The sequence below is a fragment of the Sminthopsis crassicaudata genome, chromosome 4, assembly GCF_048593235.1.
Source record: "Sminthopsis crassicaudata isolate SCR6 chromosome 4, ASM4859323v1, whole genome shotgun sequence".
Taxonomy (NCBI): domain Eukaryota; kingdom Metazoa; phylum Chordata; class Mammalia; order Dasyuromorphia; family Dasyuridae; genus Sminthopsis; species Sminthopsis crassicaudata.
Window position 1 is genome coordinate 465,877,968 of NC_133620.1, and position 15,294 is coordinate 465,893,261.

The window sequence follows — 15,294 nt, forward strand, 5'->3', positions numbered from 1 at the left end:
CTCGGCCCCTCAGGCCCATGCCCGCTGCACCCCGAGTTTCTCCTCGAGTCCTGACTCCGCCCCCACTCTAATAAATTAGGGAGCCCAGCCCGGAGACGGTGTCCCTGCTCTGGAGGCTGCGTCAGGGTGACACATGTCACCGACGTGCCACAATGGTGCTAAAGATCCACGTTGCCATAGAAACACAGTTATAAATGGTACTTGGGCTCTGGAAGCAGTAACTGTACAAGTTCACCAGACTTCAACGTCGTAGCCCATTTATAACATTATTTCTATGGTAACGGGTCCTGAGTGCGAAACAACTTGCCTGCAAACGAACTTGGGGAATGGAGCCCCTGGGTACCCTGCGGGCGGGAGACAGAGCGGACTCTGAGGCCAGGCCTCAGGGGACAAAGCGAGGCTCCCTTTGTTCAGTGGCCTGCGGGCCTGGACCTGAGAGCGAACGGACCAACAACCTGCAAGATGGCGGCGCCGTTTCCCTTCAAGCTCAGTGATGACGTCACAGGGCGTCCTGCTTGGGTCAGGCAGCCAGAGATGAGACAGAATCACGGGGCCGAGGGGCTCCAAGGGGAACCACTGTCCGAATGGGGCTCCCAAGGTCACCACTGTGGGCTGCAGGGGACCTCGCCGGGCCCCGGGGACCCCCGCCTCTGAGAACCCGGGATGTGGGGGACGCGCTGCCCAAGGGCCCCGGATTGGAAGCAGGCGGGAGAGTTTGCCCCGCCCTTGTCTCTTATTGTTAGAAGGATGCTGGGGGGGGGGGGGGGGACATCAGTCAGCCCAAGAAGAAACACCCGGGACCTGGCTCTTCCCTCTCCAACCGCACCGCAGGCCGCCACGTCCCACACGGGCCTTCCCGGCAGCCACTTATAGAACACAGGCTACCCAGAATGCACTGGGAGGCCGTTCCCTCCCCGGCCCTGGCTGGCCCGGTGTCTGGGCCCACTGCTGCCCGTCTCCCCCTGCGCCGCTGGAGACGGTCCCTCAGACCAAAGCTCAAAGCAAGCCCCCCTTCACATCCCCGTTTTCTGGGGCATTAACTTTATGGGACAAAACGGCTTCTCTTTTTCCTCAGCTCTTTAAAAACCGCCATTTTCATTATTTTTCATTAACTCTGGTCAAAAAATTAATGAATTAACTAGCAATGAATCACGTTGGGTCCAACGAGGCAGACCGGCTAGAAGAGCTCTCGGCTAGCTGGTCCGAGCTGGCTGCGCCTTCCGCCGGCAGCTGCCAGGCCCCCACGTGGCACCGCCTGCAGCTTATGGGCGTGCCCGCCCCATGTTTGCCAAGCAGAGGGAGCTCCCCGCGCCCCCCAGTGCCCACCTGAGTGCCAGGTCACAGAACTCACCACAGCAAGGCCAGCAAAGGGGGAATTACCGCCACACCCCAGAGCCAGGGACCACCTCCATTAAAGGGCTAAAGTTTCCCCTCTGACCTCTCCTGGCTGTGACCCCAAGGAAACCTCGAGGCCTGCGGCCGTGCCACCCCCTCAGAGGATGAGCCGAAAGACGACCTACACTGGAAAAGGGAAAAGGTTCTGGGTTCAAGTCCTGACTCAGCTCTGGGGCCCTCCATCCCTGCAGAACCCCTAGGCTACATTCCGAGACCAGGGAGCTGCCCAAAGGGCGGGGCAAACTTCATTTCAATAGATACAAGTTCCTCCCTGGGGGGAGGGGGTGCCCTGCAGCTTCTGCACCCACAGACCCGCCTTTCACCCCAAACCGTGCAGGCCCTGGAGCCCCTCCCCTCCCACTGGCCACAAGCCTCCTTGCTGGCTCGGCCCCCGGGCCCCTGGAGGCTCCGGCGCTGGCGTGGGGGCAGACCCGCAGGAGTCGCCAGCCTCCTCTGCCACCTGCCGCTGGGGCTCCTTCCCTGCCAGCCTCTAAGGAGGGTGAGAGATGAAACCTGCCGAGCCCGCCCACCACAGCCTGGGACCCCCTGCCCTGCTCCCCTGCCGGTGGCGGCTGTTAGGGGGTCTTCCCTGGCCTTCCACTGAGAAGTCTCATGGCGGCCGGTTCCCATCCCGCCGTTGGCTCCGACTGACCAGGAGATCCTGGGCACGTCCCTGGCCCGACTGGACAGTAAGGGGTCTGACTCGAGGACGCCCACTTCGTGTAGCCCCTGCCCTGCCCCCAGTCCCCGAGGACGCTTCCTTTCCTGCCTGTGCCCGGCAGCCCCCCCACTCTGCTTCCTTTCACCTGGCTTCGGGCGGCCTCCAGGAAACGGCCCAGACACAGGCTCTCCCGGTGGATGGGGAGGGGGCTGCCCCTCTGTGGCTTTCTGGCTGTCACCGAGGCCTCCAGACTGGGTTTCCAGCCTTACCGGGCACCAGGCCACGGACCAGGAGTGTGTGGAGCGGGCAGGGCGGAGAGCCTGGCAGGAGGCAGGCCGCGATGGAGCACCTCGTGCACAGGTTTGTCATGGGCAGGAGAGCACCCGCAGGTGTCACCGTCCACGGCCAGGAATGTCTGGCTGAAGGGGAGCGGTCACACAGGAGGCCGCTCTGGAGGGGGAGGGGGAGGGAACCGGCTCGGGAAGCGGGTTCCAGGTTCAAATCCTGCCCCTGCCTCAGGAGGGCCGTCTCCCAGAATGCTGAGGACCCGTGGGCTGCGTTCGGGGGCCAGTAGGGAGCCATCGGGACCCTCCTGGTCCATTCAGGATCCGTTCAAACGAGCAGCGAAATGCAAATACAAGAGCTGCCCAAGGGCAGCCTTCCTGGACCGCTTCCTGCCTTGGGAAGGGGAAGAGGGAAGAATCTGGAACATTTGCAAAGGGAAACATGGAAAACTCTCTCTGTGTGTATTTAGAAAAATAAAAACGTTAGAAGAAAAGCCCAGCTGGCAGGGGCTTCGTAACTTCAGCAGTGAATGCCAGCTGGAGGTGGGCATCAATCCCCTGCGAGAGGGAGGAGCCCCGGCTGGCGGGGGAGGTCAGGGATCCTCGGCACGGGGAGCACGGGGAGCGTCGGCACGGGGAGCACGGGGAGCGCCGGCCCGGCGGCGCACAGTAGGCCAGGAAAGCAGGGAGACGCCCCCGGGCCAGGAGAAGGAGCAGGCCCCTGTGACCCCTCCGAGGTGAGGGAGGGCGCCGGACGGCTCGGGCCGACCCTCACTTGGAGGCTTCTACCTGAAAGGACAGCCTTCCTCGGTGGGGCTGCCCCAGCAGAAGCTAAGCCCCTAGAGAGCGGGCCGGGCCACGCCAGTGCGGGGGCTTGTGAGGGCCCCCCGAGTCAGCCCGCGGACCCCTGGCCAGCTGCCTCCTGGGCCTCCCTGGACTGGGAGGGGGACGCGAGCTCTGTGGCTCCATTCTCTCAGCCGGCCCCTGACCCGTGGGGGCAAAGGGCTCAGAAGGAGGGAGAAGGGCCCCTGCCCCTGCGCTCCCCCCACGTCAGAGCCCAGACCACCGACAAGCCAGCCCTGGAACGAGGGGCCTTGGGGGGAGAGGGAAAGCGCCGAGGGCCCAGCCAGGGAGGAGGGAGGGCGCGGCCCCTAACCACGGCGGGCGCGGAGGCCAGGTGACCCCCGACACCGGAACCAGGCCCCGCTCTGGGCCCGCTGCTCCAGCCAGGCCGAACCACTTCGGGGGCCACTCCTCCGTGCGGCGCGGGCCAACCGCCAAACCGGAGACCTGCCCGGCCCACGGCGAGCCAAGAGCCCCCCGCCCCGCAAGCCCCCCCTCACCTCTGGAGTGTTTTTCTTGAACTCTCGACTTTGCTCAATGAGCCTCTTCCGAGACTGCTCGCTTTCATCTTGTCGGTTGGCCAATACTGTTGCTGTAGCATCGAGCTCCCTCTGTCGAGAGAAACAAGGGGGACAATCAGACCGAGCTGGAGGGGCCCCAAGGGGAAGACCCACCCCCACTGCCTGGGAAGGGGGGTGGGGCGGCGCTGGGCATGACAGGACCCCCCCCAATGCTTGGGAAGGGGGGTGGGGCGGCACTGGGCAGGGACCCCCCCAATGCTTGGGAAGGGGGGTGGGGCGGCACTGGGCAGGACAGGACCCCCCAATGCTTGGGAAGGGGGTGGGGCGGCGCTGGGCAGGACAGGACCCCCCAATGCTTGGGAAGGGGGGTGGGGCGGCACTGGGCAGGGACCCCCCCAATGCTTGGGAAGGGGGGTGGGGCGGCGCTGGGCAGGACAGGACCCCCCAATGCTTGGGAAGGGGGGTGGGGCGGCGCTGGGCATGACAGGACCCCCCAATGCTTGGGAAGGGGGGTGGGGCGGCGCTGGGCATGACAGGACCCCCCCCAATGCTTGGGAAGGGGGGTGGGGCGGCACTGGGCAGGGACCCCCCCAATGCTTGGGAAGGGGGGTGGGGCGGCACTGGGCAGGACAGGACCCCCCAATGCTTGGGAAGGGGGGTGGGGCGGCACTGGGCAGGGACCCCCCCAATGCTTGGGAAGGGGGGTGGGGCGGCACTGGGCAGGACAGGACCCCCCAATGCTTGGGAAGGGGGTGGGGCGGCGCTGGGCAGGACAGGACCCCCCAATGCTTGGGAAGGGGGGTGGGGCGGCACTGGGCATGACAGGACCCCCCCCCCCCCAATGCTCGGGAAGGTGGAGTGGGCCTGGGCAGGTTTTCTTCCTTAAAGCCACAAGGGACGGATCAGGGAAGGACAACTCCCATCGATGACGTCAGAAACATACAGTCTTTATGCAGTCACCCCCACACAAAACCACAGTTAAAGTGATGATGTCACTCGATGACATCAGGCCGCGCGGATTCTCGGCCTCGGTCGGTGCCACGTCCCTGAGGCTCACGTAACTGTTTTTGATCTTTAAAAACTGCATCTGAAACTTCATCCTCGGACTCGGCCCCCGGCTGGGCTCCCTGGGCTGGGCTCCCTGGCCCGGGCTCTGCAGACCTCGTTGGCAATTCTATTTCAACTTTATAACTCTGTGCGTCTGGAAGGGCCCACAGCCTTCACCAGGCTGGCAGAGGTGCCCAAGACCTGCCTCCTGTTGGGCACACCAGGCGGCCCAAGGCCACTTCCCAAGGCCGCCCGCTGCCCAGGCCGCACAGGTGAGAAGGAGCAGAGGCAGGCCTGGGGCTGAACCAAAAATGGGAATTAAAGTATCTCATCTCAAGAAGGTGAATCAAAGATGAATCCGCTTTTTCCACTGAGTCAAACTCCTGGAAACACACACTTGCCCAGGAGACAGCGGGGACCTTCGGGAGGATGGGCTGGCAACGCCGAGGGTCGCCCGACGCCGGTGGGCAGTGCCAACGCCAGGGCCCGTGGCCCTTTTCTGCACACGGGTCCCAGAAGGCTCCCGGAGCTGGGGATGCCAGCTCTGCCGTGAGCTCCGAGCCCCGCGGCAGATGGCACACGATGGGGCTACGGGCCGACCGCGGGAGAGCAAGGAACAAAAGGCGATGCCCCGCGGCGAGATTTCGCTGCCTGACTTACAGTCCTGGGAAGGACGAATAAGAGCTGCTCATAAGCCATTGTTTCCTTCTAGTCAAAGTAAGATTCCGAGGCAGAAAGACATTCGGGTGGGAAAAGTCCAAGGGGCCGAACGTCTCTTAATGGAACGAGCTCTGACTTTGGCAGGAAAGGACCTGCCTTCAAATCACGTTTGTGCAAGCCATTTGAGGACCGGAAAGAGAGAAATGGAATAAAGTCACAGGACGTGGATTCAAATCCTGCCGCCTTTGATGCGCCTGGCTGGGGAATCTTGGGCAAGTTCTTTAACTGATCTTGGGACTCAGTTTCTCCATCTGTAAAACGAAGGCCATCCCTTCTTGCTCTAAACCTATAGACTGGGGGTCTTCCAGCTCTAATTCTACCCTGAGGAGGGATGGGCTTGGTACCCCCATCCCAGCTACCTGCTCTAAGTTACCGGCCCTATGAGTGGTTGGCACGGGCCGCACACTGAGCCAGCCATGCCAGCGTGTGCCAGGCTGGGTCCTGGCTGCTGTTAGGCAGCCCCGTGCCATGAGGACGGGGGCAGAGCAGGGGCACAGGGGGGCACCACCGCTAGGCCAGGCCTTCCTTATGCTTCTGGATAAAAGGCGGGCTAACGAGTCCGATCGGCTGGGACGGGCTAGAATGCACTAACAGATGTCAAAGATATTGCAGAAAAAGAGGGAAACATTTAACAGTTTGGCAAGACCGCGTTTGAAACTCGTCCCAGTTAAGCGAAGGCACGTAAAAAGAGCAGCAGAAACCAGTGTGGTTACGTCGGGATAGAAAGAGCAATAACAGATAAGCAGAAGGCTCTTCAAAAATATAAACAATCTGCTGAGGAGGAGGACTTGGATGCCTCGATTTCAGAAGCCAAGCCCAAGTTAAAAATGGAGTCTTCCCGAAGAAAACCTATTGTAAAAACAAAAAATTACTTCAACGTGGCTTTAAAAAACTGACAAGCTATAGGGGAAATTTTCCTGAACAGAACCAAGTCGACGGCTCATTCCCACCAAAAAATGGACCGAGAAAAGAATCGGTTTGTTCTAGCGACAAAAGTGACCCATGGGAGGGGAGAGGAGAGAGACGCACCTCCACGGGGCCACAGGACGATCGACCGTCCGAGTCAGTTCTGCCCGTACCAAGAGCCACAAGTGACCGAGAGCGTGCTAGGAGGGCTGGCCCTGACCACGAAGGCCCACTTTTCTGAAGATGAGCCACTTTTCCTCCTGTCCCGATAATAACGACGCCATCCTGAAGGGCCAAAGCCAGGGGGACGGCCACAGAGGCTGCACTCCTTCAGTAACTGGTCAACTGGAAGGTAGAGGACGAGCGGACCGTCTGTGGATTCCTTAACAGAGGAAACCTCTGAGCCAAGGAGATTGTCCCTGCGGCCTGGGACGGCCCAGGCTGGGATGAGGAGGGCGGCCCGTCTCCAGGCTCCCGAGCCCTGGAAGAACTCTCCACAGCAGCGGCAGACACTTCTTGAGAACAATCAATTATCGGGGAAGCTCAAGGAGGTGAGGGAACTATTAAACTCGGGAGACAAAATTGCCGGCCAAGTGCTAGCTTATTATCCACTAATCCTGCCCGTACTTGAGCGGACCAACACGATTTCACGTCGCAGAAGGGAGCGGATGCGGGCGGTTGGCGCAGGGAACTTGTAATGACCCAGACTGGACGGAACAAGTTGTCCAGGGGAGTCACGGGACCCTGACCTTGGAAACGCAAAATGTAGTAAGATTTAGATCTGAGCCTAAAAGCCAGAGGACACCCCAATCTCCCAGAGGGCCCAGGGGCGTGGACCTCAGGTCAGTTGTGATAAACTGACCAAGATGAGGGAACTGGGTATCTGTGGGCGCAGGGGATGGTGTGCTGGGCCTGAACTCCTGTCCTGAAGCAGCCCTTCTCAGCTTGCTCCTCCCTACAGTAGTAGAGCAAGTCCCCTCGCCCCCAGAATGGTCCTTAGGGCCCAGTGAGCTGGTACTTGTAGGCCCTCTGACACCCTGGGAATTGCCTGCAGGATTATTACTCTTGGGCCACGTGAGGTAAATGGCAGCTGTCGGCAACTAAGAATAAGGGGGGATCCGCCCGGCCGTTCCTCCTTCCCTGCTCAGGGACTTAGCAAGTGCTGGGCACACAGTAGGCACCTGTCTCCTCCCTCACTTCCTAATGACCCCCTGACCAGGAGAGCCCCTCTGCTCCCCAAAATGGTCTCTGTAGGTAAGTGGGTGATTGGAGAGGGGCTAAGCTCTGAGACAACTTTCTTCCCTCTTGTTCAGCAGTTTAATGGAGCTTTTCATGCTAATTCACTGAATCCTTCCAACAACCTTGATGATGCTGGCACACAGCAGGCGTTTAATAAATACTTGGTGATTGATTGTTGACTAAGCTGGGTGCTTATTATCTCCACTGTAAAATGGGGCTAATAATAGCAGGAGCACCTGCCTCCCTGGGTTGTCATGAGGATCAAATGAAATCCTATTTGTAAAGCATTCAGCACAGCTTCTGGCAAAAAGGAGGTGCTTAATCAATGCTTGTTTCCTTCTCTCCAAAGGCACAGTGAGATTCCGGGATTTTCCAGAGTCGTACAGCCCAAGGGCGTCTGGGGTAAGATTCAAACTCAGGTTTTCCCACTGGGAAACCCAGCTGGCTCGCACCCGGCACACAGTAGGATGAATGCCAATGGGCGGTCAGACTCAGTGGTTCTAGGTAAATGCACCAGCACCAAGCCACAGACGCCTTTGAGGGGCACGTGGCTGAAGGAGCCTGGCTCCTGGAGGTCCCATTACTGGAGAGCAGAAAGATGGGGGCAGCAACCTCCCAGGTCCCCCCAAAACTTGGGGCCTGGATCTTTGCTGGTGACAGGACGAACCCCGCCATGACACAAGCACGAGCTTCTAAGGGAACCTCCAGTCATCCCATCAGCCCTGACACGAATGCGTTTCCAGTGAAACCTCTGCCCCCACAGAACCTAAGCCCCTTAAGGGCAGGGCTCGGCTGGTTTGGCTCTGAGGGCCCTGGCGCATACAAGGGGCTCCATGAGGGCTGCCCGCCGCTAACAGTCCCATTTCACATTACCAAGGAGCAAAATCAGGATGTGAACAGACCCGATTTCCTCACCAGCCTGTGAACTTCTGAGGAGGCCGCACTGCAGAGGGCCCTGGGTTCAACCCGGAAAGGGTACGGGTCCTGCGGCTGGCACTGTGTGTGTGGGGGGCTCACCCTCTGGGTGACTGGGGGCGAGCCTGTCTCCATGGACCTCAGTTTCCCCATATATACAAGGAGGGGGTTGGGCTACAGAGCCCAGAGGCCCTTCCCGGCTCCAAACCTCTAACTCACGCCCTTGAAGAAATGAAGGCCCCACTGACCTGCAGGTCACCGCCAGCCCCTCGGCCCAACAACCCCCAGAGGCCGGCCGCCCCAGCCCTTCCCCTCCTGCTGCTCGCCAGCCCAGGGCCGCTGGGCAGTAAAGTGCCACCACCATTTTCTCAACTCCTTGTCGGTCATTTTGTCCACTGAACACCAGAGATAAAGTGAAACTGGACAATGTTCTAGCTGCCTAGGACACAGGTTACCAAGCTTTTCTCTAATAGGTGGATGGATGGATAGAAAGATGAGAAGATAGATCTATAGAATGTATATTTACCTCTATCTATATGTACAGTTTAGAGTTCAGTTGTTATCTATAATTATACACACACTCTCTCTATAGCTCCACGTCACTCTCATCTCTTTCTATAGAATGTATATGTGTATGTGTCTAACTATGTCTCTCTATAAAACAGAACTCTTTTTTCAGTCACCCACCAGACAGAAACCCGCAGGAGGGCCGCGGTCAGCGGGCTCCCGTAGCACCGAGCCCGACGCAGGGCCGCCCGATCGCTTACGGCGCCGAGGTGACTCCCATCCCAACCCAGAGCGGCCAAATGATGCGCCCAAAGCGGCGCAGGACTGTAACCGAAAGCTCGGCTCGGGTCCGACAGCTCTCAGCCCGTCCGGCTTTCAGGCCCGGGACTGCAGAGCCACAAAGCCAGCAGCCGATGGAGAAACGTCGATATGGGGGGGGGGGGGAAGCGGTTTAAAGCAAACGTCTGTGGGTGCTCTAAGGAGCGCGGGCGGGCTCCATCCAGGACCTGTGAGACAGACAGTCGCTTCAGCTTTCAGACGTGAGAGACAGGGTTCATTAAGCCCCGCTCCACCACATAACGAGGCACAGAGCCCACCAGACTAGCAGGGGTGCAAACACGGAGCCTCAGGAGCAGGGGGGAGGGGGTGTCACTTAACCTTTAACAAATGATTCTGACTCCCACACCTTCCCGTGGGGCTGCTTCCCAATGAAGAGGAGAGAGCATCACGGTCCCCGGAAGCGCCGCGGGCCCCGCTGGGTCCCAGCCTCGGGTTTTCCAAAGGCTTTCGCCTCGGTGTTTGCTCGTGGGCCCGAGCCTCCCTCCCTCTGCCTCCTCCCCTCCCTGTGGCAGCTGGCGAGACACAAGGAGCCAGAGTAATTAATATGTGCCTGTGTCTCCGCAGCCCCAGACTCGCTCCACCTAGATCACTCCCTGATTCTGCTCATGGGGCATGAATCACTTTGCAGGATCCCAGGGCCAAAGCAGGAGGGGACCTCTGAGCTCACCCAGGCCAAGCCCCTCAGACGGGGCCCACAAAGGGCTGGTCCTGAGGGCCCATAAAGGTCCCGGCCCCGGGTGCCCACAAAGGGCTGGTCCCGGGGGCCCACAAAGGGCCTGGTCCCAGGTGCCCACAAAGGGTTGGTCCTTGGGGCCCATAAAGGGCCCGGCCCCGGGTGCCCACAAAGGGCTGGTCCTGAGGGCCCACAAAGGGCTGGTCCTGGGGGCCCACAAAGGGCTGGTCCTGGGGGCCCACAAAGGGCCCGGCCCCGGGTGCCCACAAAGGGCTGGTCCTGGGGGCCCACAAAGGGCTGGTCCTGGGGGCCCACAAAGGGCCCGGCCCTGGGTGCCCACAAAGGGCTGGTCCTGGGGGCCCACAAAGGGCCCGGCCTTAGGTGCCCACCGCTGCTCCCACCTCCAAGCTTCTCTTATCAAGCTCCTCCCCTCCCCCAAGTCCAGCTCCTCCATCCCCTGCCATCTATTCCCATGGGCCACCCACCCAGTTCAGGTCCTGGACTCTGGACTTTTTGCCTGGACCAGCCCAACGGTCTCTCACCAGAGAGAGCCAGGAGCTCCTACAGCTTTCAGGAAGCCACCTCCCCATTTCCAAGCACCCCAGATCCAAACCCTTAACGAGGCATTCAAGGCCCTCCATGATCCAGACAATGTCTGCAGTGGAAAAGCTTTGGTCACTGGAGAGAGATCAGCTAGGAAGACTTGGCTCTGTGACTTAATTGGCTCATCTGTAAAGTGAGTATAATAACAGCATCTACTTCACAGAACAACTGAGAGTCAAATGAGATCCCCCATAGGTAAAGTGCTATCTGCCTGCTAGTGACGGAGACCCGGGTTCAAATGACAACTCTGGCTTTCAATGGCTACTCCAGTCCTGAGCCCCCCAGGATCCTGCCTTTGTCTCTAGGGACCTCAGGTAACCCCACTATGTTCCCAATATGCCCTCTGCCGTCCTGCAGCTAGCTCCATGCCCCCCAAAACAGGAGAAATGGGCCCCTTTCCCCTCAACCATGAGGGAGATCTCGGTTTCTTTTCTTTTTGTCCCCTGCCCATCTGGACTACACGCTCCTTGAGGGCAGATACTTAGATCTGCCCTTTTCTGCAAGGGAGGGGCAGGCTGTGGTCTACACTGGTTCTGACAAACTGCCCCCTCTGACCCCTTGAGGGGCCCTCGGGGTTCCAAGCAAGGGGGGGGAGGGCCCAGCCACTGTCCTGCAGGCTCTGGCTCCTGCCAACACTGGAAGAAAAGGCCATGGACAACCAAAGGCAGCAACCCTGGCTTTTCGGGCCCAGTTAAACGGCCTCCGCCAGCTGGAGCTCTAGCACTCATTGAGGCCTCTTGACAAAGTGGATCTGAGCCGGGATTTGGAGGCAGAGCACCTGTATTCAAAGGTCGGCGCCTGGCCAGCTGCAGGCCTGGGATCCTATCCGCGCCCGGCGCCTCAGCTCCTCCTCAACCAGTGGAGCTAAACTCTGGGCCTGCTACAGGCCAGCTCTAGACCCACCAACCTCTAGTGTGAGGTTTCAGTGGGGGTCTGCGGGTGCCGGGGGTGTATGAATGACAATTCTGTCTTCCGGTCAGCCGAGCCCTGGAGCTCAAATCCAGCTTCAAGCATCACTCAGTCACCTCCTGCCTCAGTTTACTCAACTGTGAAATGGGGATGCTAATATCTCTCAGGATCCCATGAGATCACCGTAAAATGCTTAGTCCAGTGCCTGGCACAGACCCCTAATAAATAAAACTGCTTACCCCCCCAGTGCCTGCCAGATCCCTGCCCCAAGTTCTCTGCTCGCCTCAGCCCCACAAGTCGGGCACAATGTAGGGCAACTAAAAGCATTCCGTGCTCATCACAATGGGCAGAGGCGTACGCTTAGCGGTCAGCTTCGCGTCCGTACACGCTGTTCGCAGCCAAACCGACAGAGCACGGCCGATGAAGGGACAGGCCGAACCACGCCAGCGAGCACTCCCACCGCCAGGGAACACCTACGAGCCGACCTGTACCTTTTTAACAGAAAAAGCGTCCGTGGAGGTTATTGACCGATGATTACACCCCAGCCCATGTCCCTTATTAAGGAGATGGCTGCCGAGGTGGATTTCTCCTCAAAATACGTACTGGCTGCTGCTGCCAACAGAAATATCTCTGATCTTATCCACACTCGCCAATGTTTTTCCTAATAAAGCATTTGTTTCATAAATAAGGCTTTAATTGGAAAGTCTCAGGAGCCAAGATGTTTGTGTCTCTTCAAAGTATGTGCTTCCATTGTTTGGCAGAAATCACTTCACTAGGGCACCAAACACTTTGGCAAAGGTTTCCACCCACTTCCCTGGGAAAGCCTTGGCTGGGAGAGCCATTTTCAACCCCGCAAATTTTTTTATTTTTTGCAAATGTTTGGGCTATCCCAGCCACAAACATCTGCCAGCGCAGACACAATCTGTGAATCCAAACAAACCATACAATGCATATGTGCCAGGACAGATAAGATGGAAGTTTATTAGAAATAGAACTTGGCTTTGATTATTAGCGATTAAGAGTTCAAAGACCACAGGCCGGGCTCAGAGGCTTTCCTCCCTGGAATTCTGCTTCCCTCGCATTTTCTTCACTTGGGCCACCTTAGTTTGGGAATGTCAAGGTGGTCTCTTCAGTCCTGTTATAAACCAATTGTTCATTCACTACTGGATCTAGGACCTTTTGTGTATTTGATTTAGTTCAGCTGTAATATAGGGGATTTGGACTATATTCAAGGGGCTTTTAACCTGGGGCACAGTGAACTTGTTTAAAAAAAATAAGTATATCATTATCACTGGTCTCTTTGATATCTCATTTATCTTATTTTATGCTTTTAAACAATATGATCAAGCAGTCTTTAGGCTTTCTGAGACTGCCACCACAGGGGTCCAAGGCTTGCCAAAAGGGGAAAACTCCTAGATGGTCTCTTAAAGTCCCTTTGCAGCCCAAGATCTCAGTAGAATAAGGATGGAGAAGAGGAAAGGGGGATAGTGAAATTTACAAAACTGATCCTTAAAGCTATAAGTATTCCATAATAATGGAGAAGGGAGAAGAGGCATGGTAAAACTTACTACTAGTATTCCATAACAATGGAGAAGAGGGAAGGGGATGGTGAAACTTACAAAACTGATCCTTAAAGCTATAAGTATTCCATAATAATGGACAAGGGGAGAGGGGGGTAGTCAAACTTACAAACTGATCCTTAAAGCTATCAATATTCCATAACAATGGAGAAGAGGAAAGGGGATGGTGAAACTTACAAAGCTGATCCTTAAAGCTATAAGTATTCCATAATAATGGAGAAGGGAGAAGAGGGATGGTGAAACTTACAAAATTGATCCTTAAAGCTATAAGTATTCCATAACAATGGAAAAGGGGGAAGAGGGATGGTAAAATTTGCTAGTAACAATGGAGAAGAGGGATGGTGAAACTTACAAAATTGATCCTTAAAGCTATAAGTATTCCATAACAATGGAAAAGAGGGAAGGGGATGGTGAAACTTACAAAACTGATCCTTAAAGCTATAAGTATTCCATAATAATGGACAAGGGGAGAGGGGGGTAGTCAAACTTACAAACTGATCCTTAAAGCTATCAATATTCCATAACAATGGAGAAGAGAAAAGGGGACGGTGAAACTTATAAAGCTGATCCTTAAAGCTATAAGTATTTCATAATAATGGAGAAGGGAGAAGAGGGATGGTGAAACTTACAAAATTGATCCTTAAAGCTATAAGTATTCCATAACAATGGAGAAGGGGGAAGAGGGATGGTGAAATTTGCTAGTAACAATGGAGAAGAGGGATGGTGAAACTTACAAAATTGATTCTTAAAGCTGTAAGTATTCCATAACAATGGAGAAGGGGGAAGAGGGATGGTGAAATTTGCTAGTAACAATGGAGAAGAGGAATGGTGAAACTTACAAAATTGATCCTTAAAGCTATTAGTATTCCATAACAATGGAGAAGGGGGAGGGGATGGTGAAACTTACAAAACTGATCCTTAAAGCTATCAATATTCCATAACAATGGAGAAGGGAGAAGAGGAATGGTGAAACTTACAAAATTGATCCTTAAAGCTATAAGTATTCCAAAGAGAGAGTCAATATTTACATCTGTGAAATTGTCGGGAGCTTTGTTTTCTGGTTGTTGTATGTGTGTTTTTTAAGTCACAGTTGTGCCTTACACTTAGAAATCTACCTATAGCTTTTCACATTTTAATTAGCAAATGAAGACTTTTCTCTGAAAAGCTCCCAAACAGATTTTCCACTTGCTTGGTAATTAAAAGTTGAAAGCAGCCTCAGCACTGGCTAAGCTGGGAAGGAAATGGAAAACCGAACAAATTCCTGGGAAACAGGAAACCGGATCAAATAAAAAAACTTCACGGACCCCTTCGATGACCAGTCAGCACCACCCCACCCCCACTTTGGAATGGCCTCCAAATGGGTTCTCACGGCTGTTTGCCGTATGAGTGTCCTGCATTCTCATGTTCAGGGAGCGGGCTTTCCAGCTCACTGATACCGGGGAGGAGCTGCTGTCAAGCAGATGGCTCAGCAGAATGGCCCTCAGATGGCAGAGAATCTGAATGTTGTGTATGATTTCTTCACTAATTTCTGGCACTATTGCTACACGCTGTTATCAGGAAATCTGGAGGCTGGGCACCAACAGGTTACACTCCATGAGGGACCCCGTGTGCCAAGAGCAGAGACAGGATTTACACTTTTTTAAAGGATGACTAAAATACTGCCTTCTCCCTCCAGAAATGGAAAAGTCCAAATGCAAGATGAAGAAAAAAAAAAAGCCCAAAGTTTCCAATGTCATTAATGCCCCCTCCCCAGAGGGTGTTCAAAAGAAGATCCCCAAAGTTATCTCCATGCCTACTTTCTCATCTGCCTACAATCTTTATGGAAAGATCCACACACATATGAAAAGTATCCTGGAGGAAAACACAAATAATTGTCTACTGAAGGGACATTTTTACCGTCACACAAATGACTAAGGAGAAAAGGAGACACTCCTGCTACGAGTTTGGCTGTTGATTACCAAAAAGAAACTGACTCCATCCAGCAAAAGTCAGATTTAAGGGGCCTCCTCTAACACGGAGGCTCATGTGTGGGTGTCCGGCTCATACAAGACTCCTCAACAAACTCAAACACTAAGTGATGAAACAGGAATCAGGACAGACTTTTTTTTTGCTTATCAGAGATGTGCAGCACTACCAGGACACCGTCCAAGTG

At 55.8% G+C, this 15,294-nt stretch overlaps 1 protein-coding gene across 7 annotated transcripts in view; it reads right to left on the reverse strand.

The window, feature by feature from the left end:
* Positions 1–15,294, reverse strand: part of CUX1 (cut like homeobox 1) — a 379,575-nt gene that overhangs the window by 293,697 nt on the left and 70,584 nt on the right. For all 7 annotated transcript variants that reach the window (XM_074264161.1, XM_074264162.1, XM_074264156.1 and 4 more), the window contains exon 2: positions 3,684–3,794. In XM_074264161.1, the coding sequence (XP_074120262.1) occupies positions 3,684–3,794 (111 nt within the window). The remainder of the gene's footprint in view (positions 1–3,683; positions 3,795–15,294) is intronic.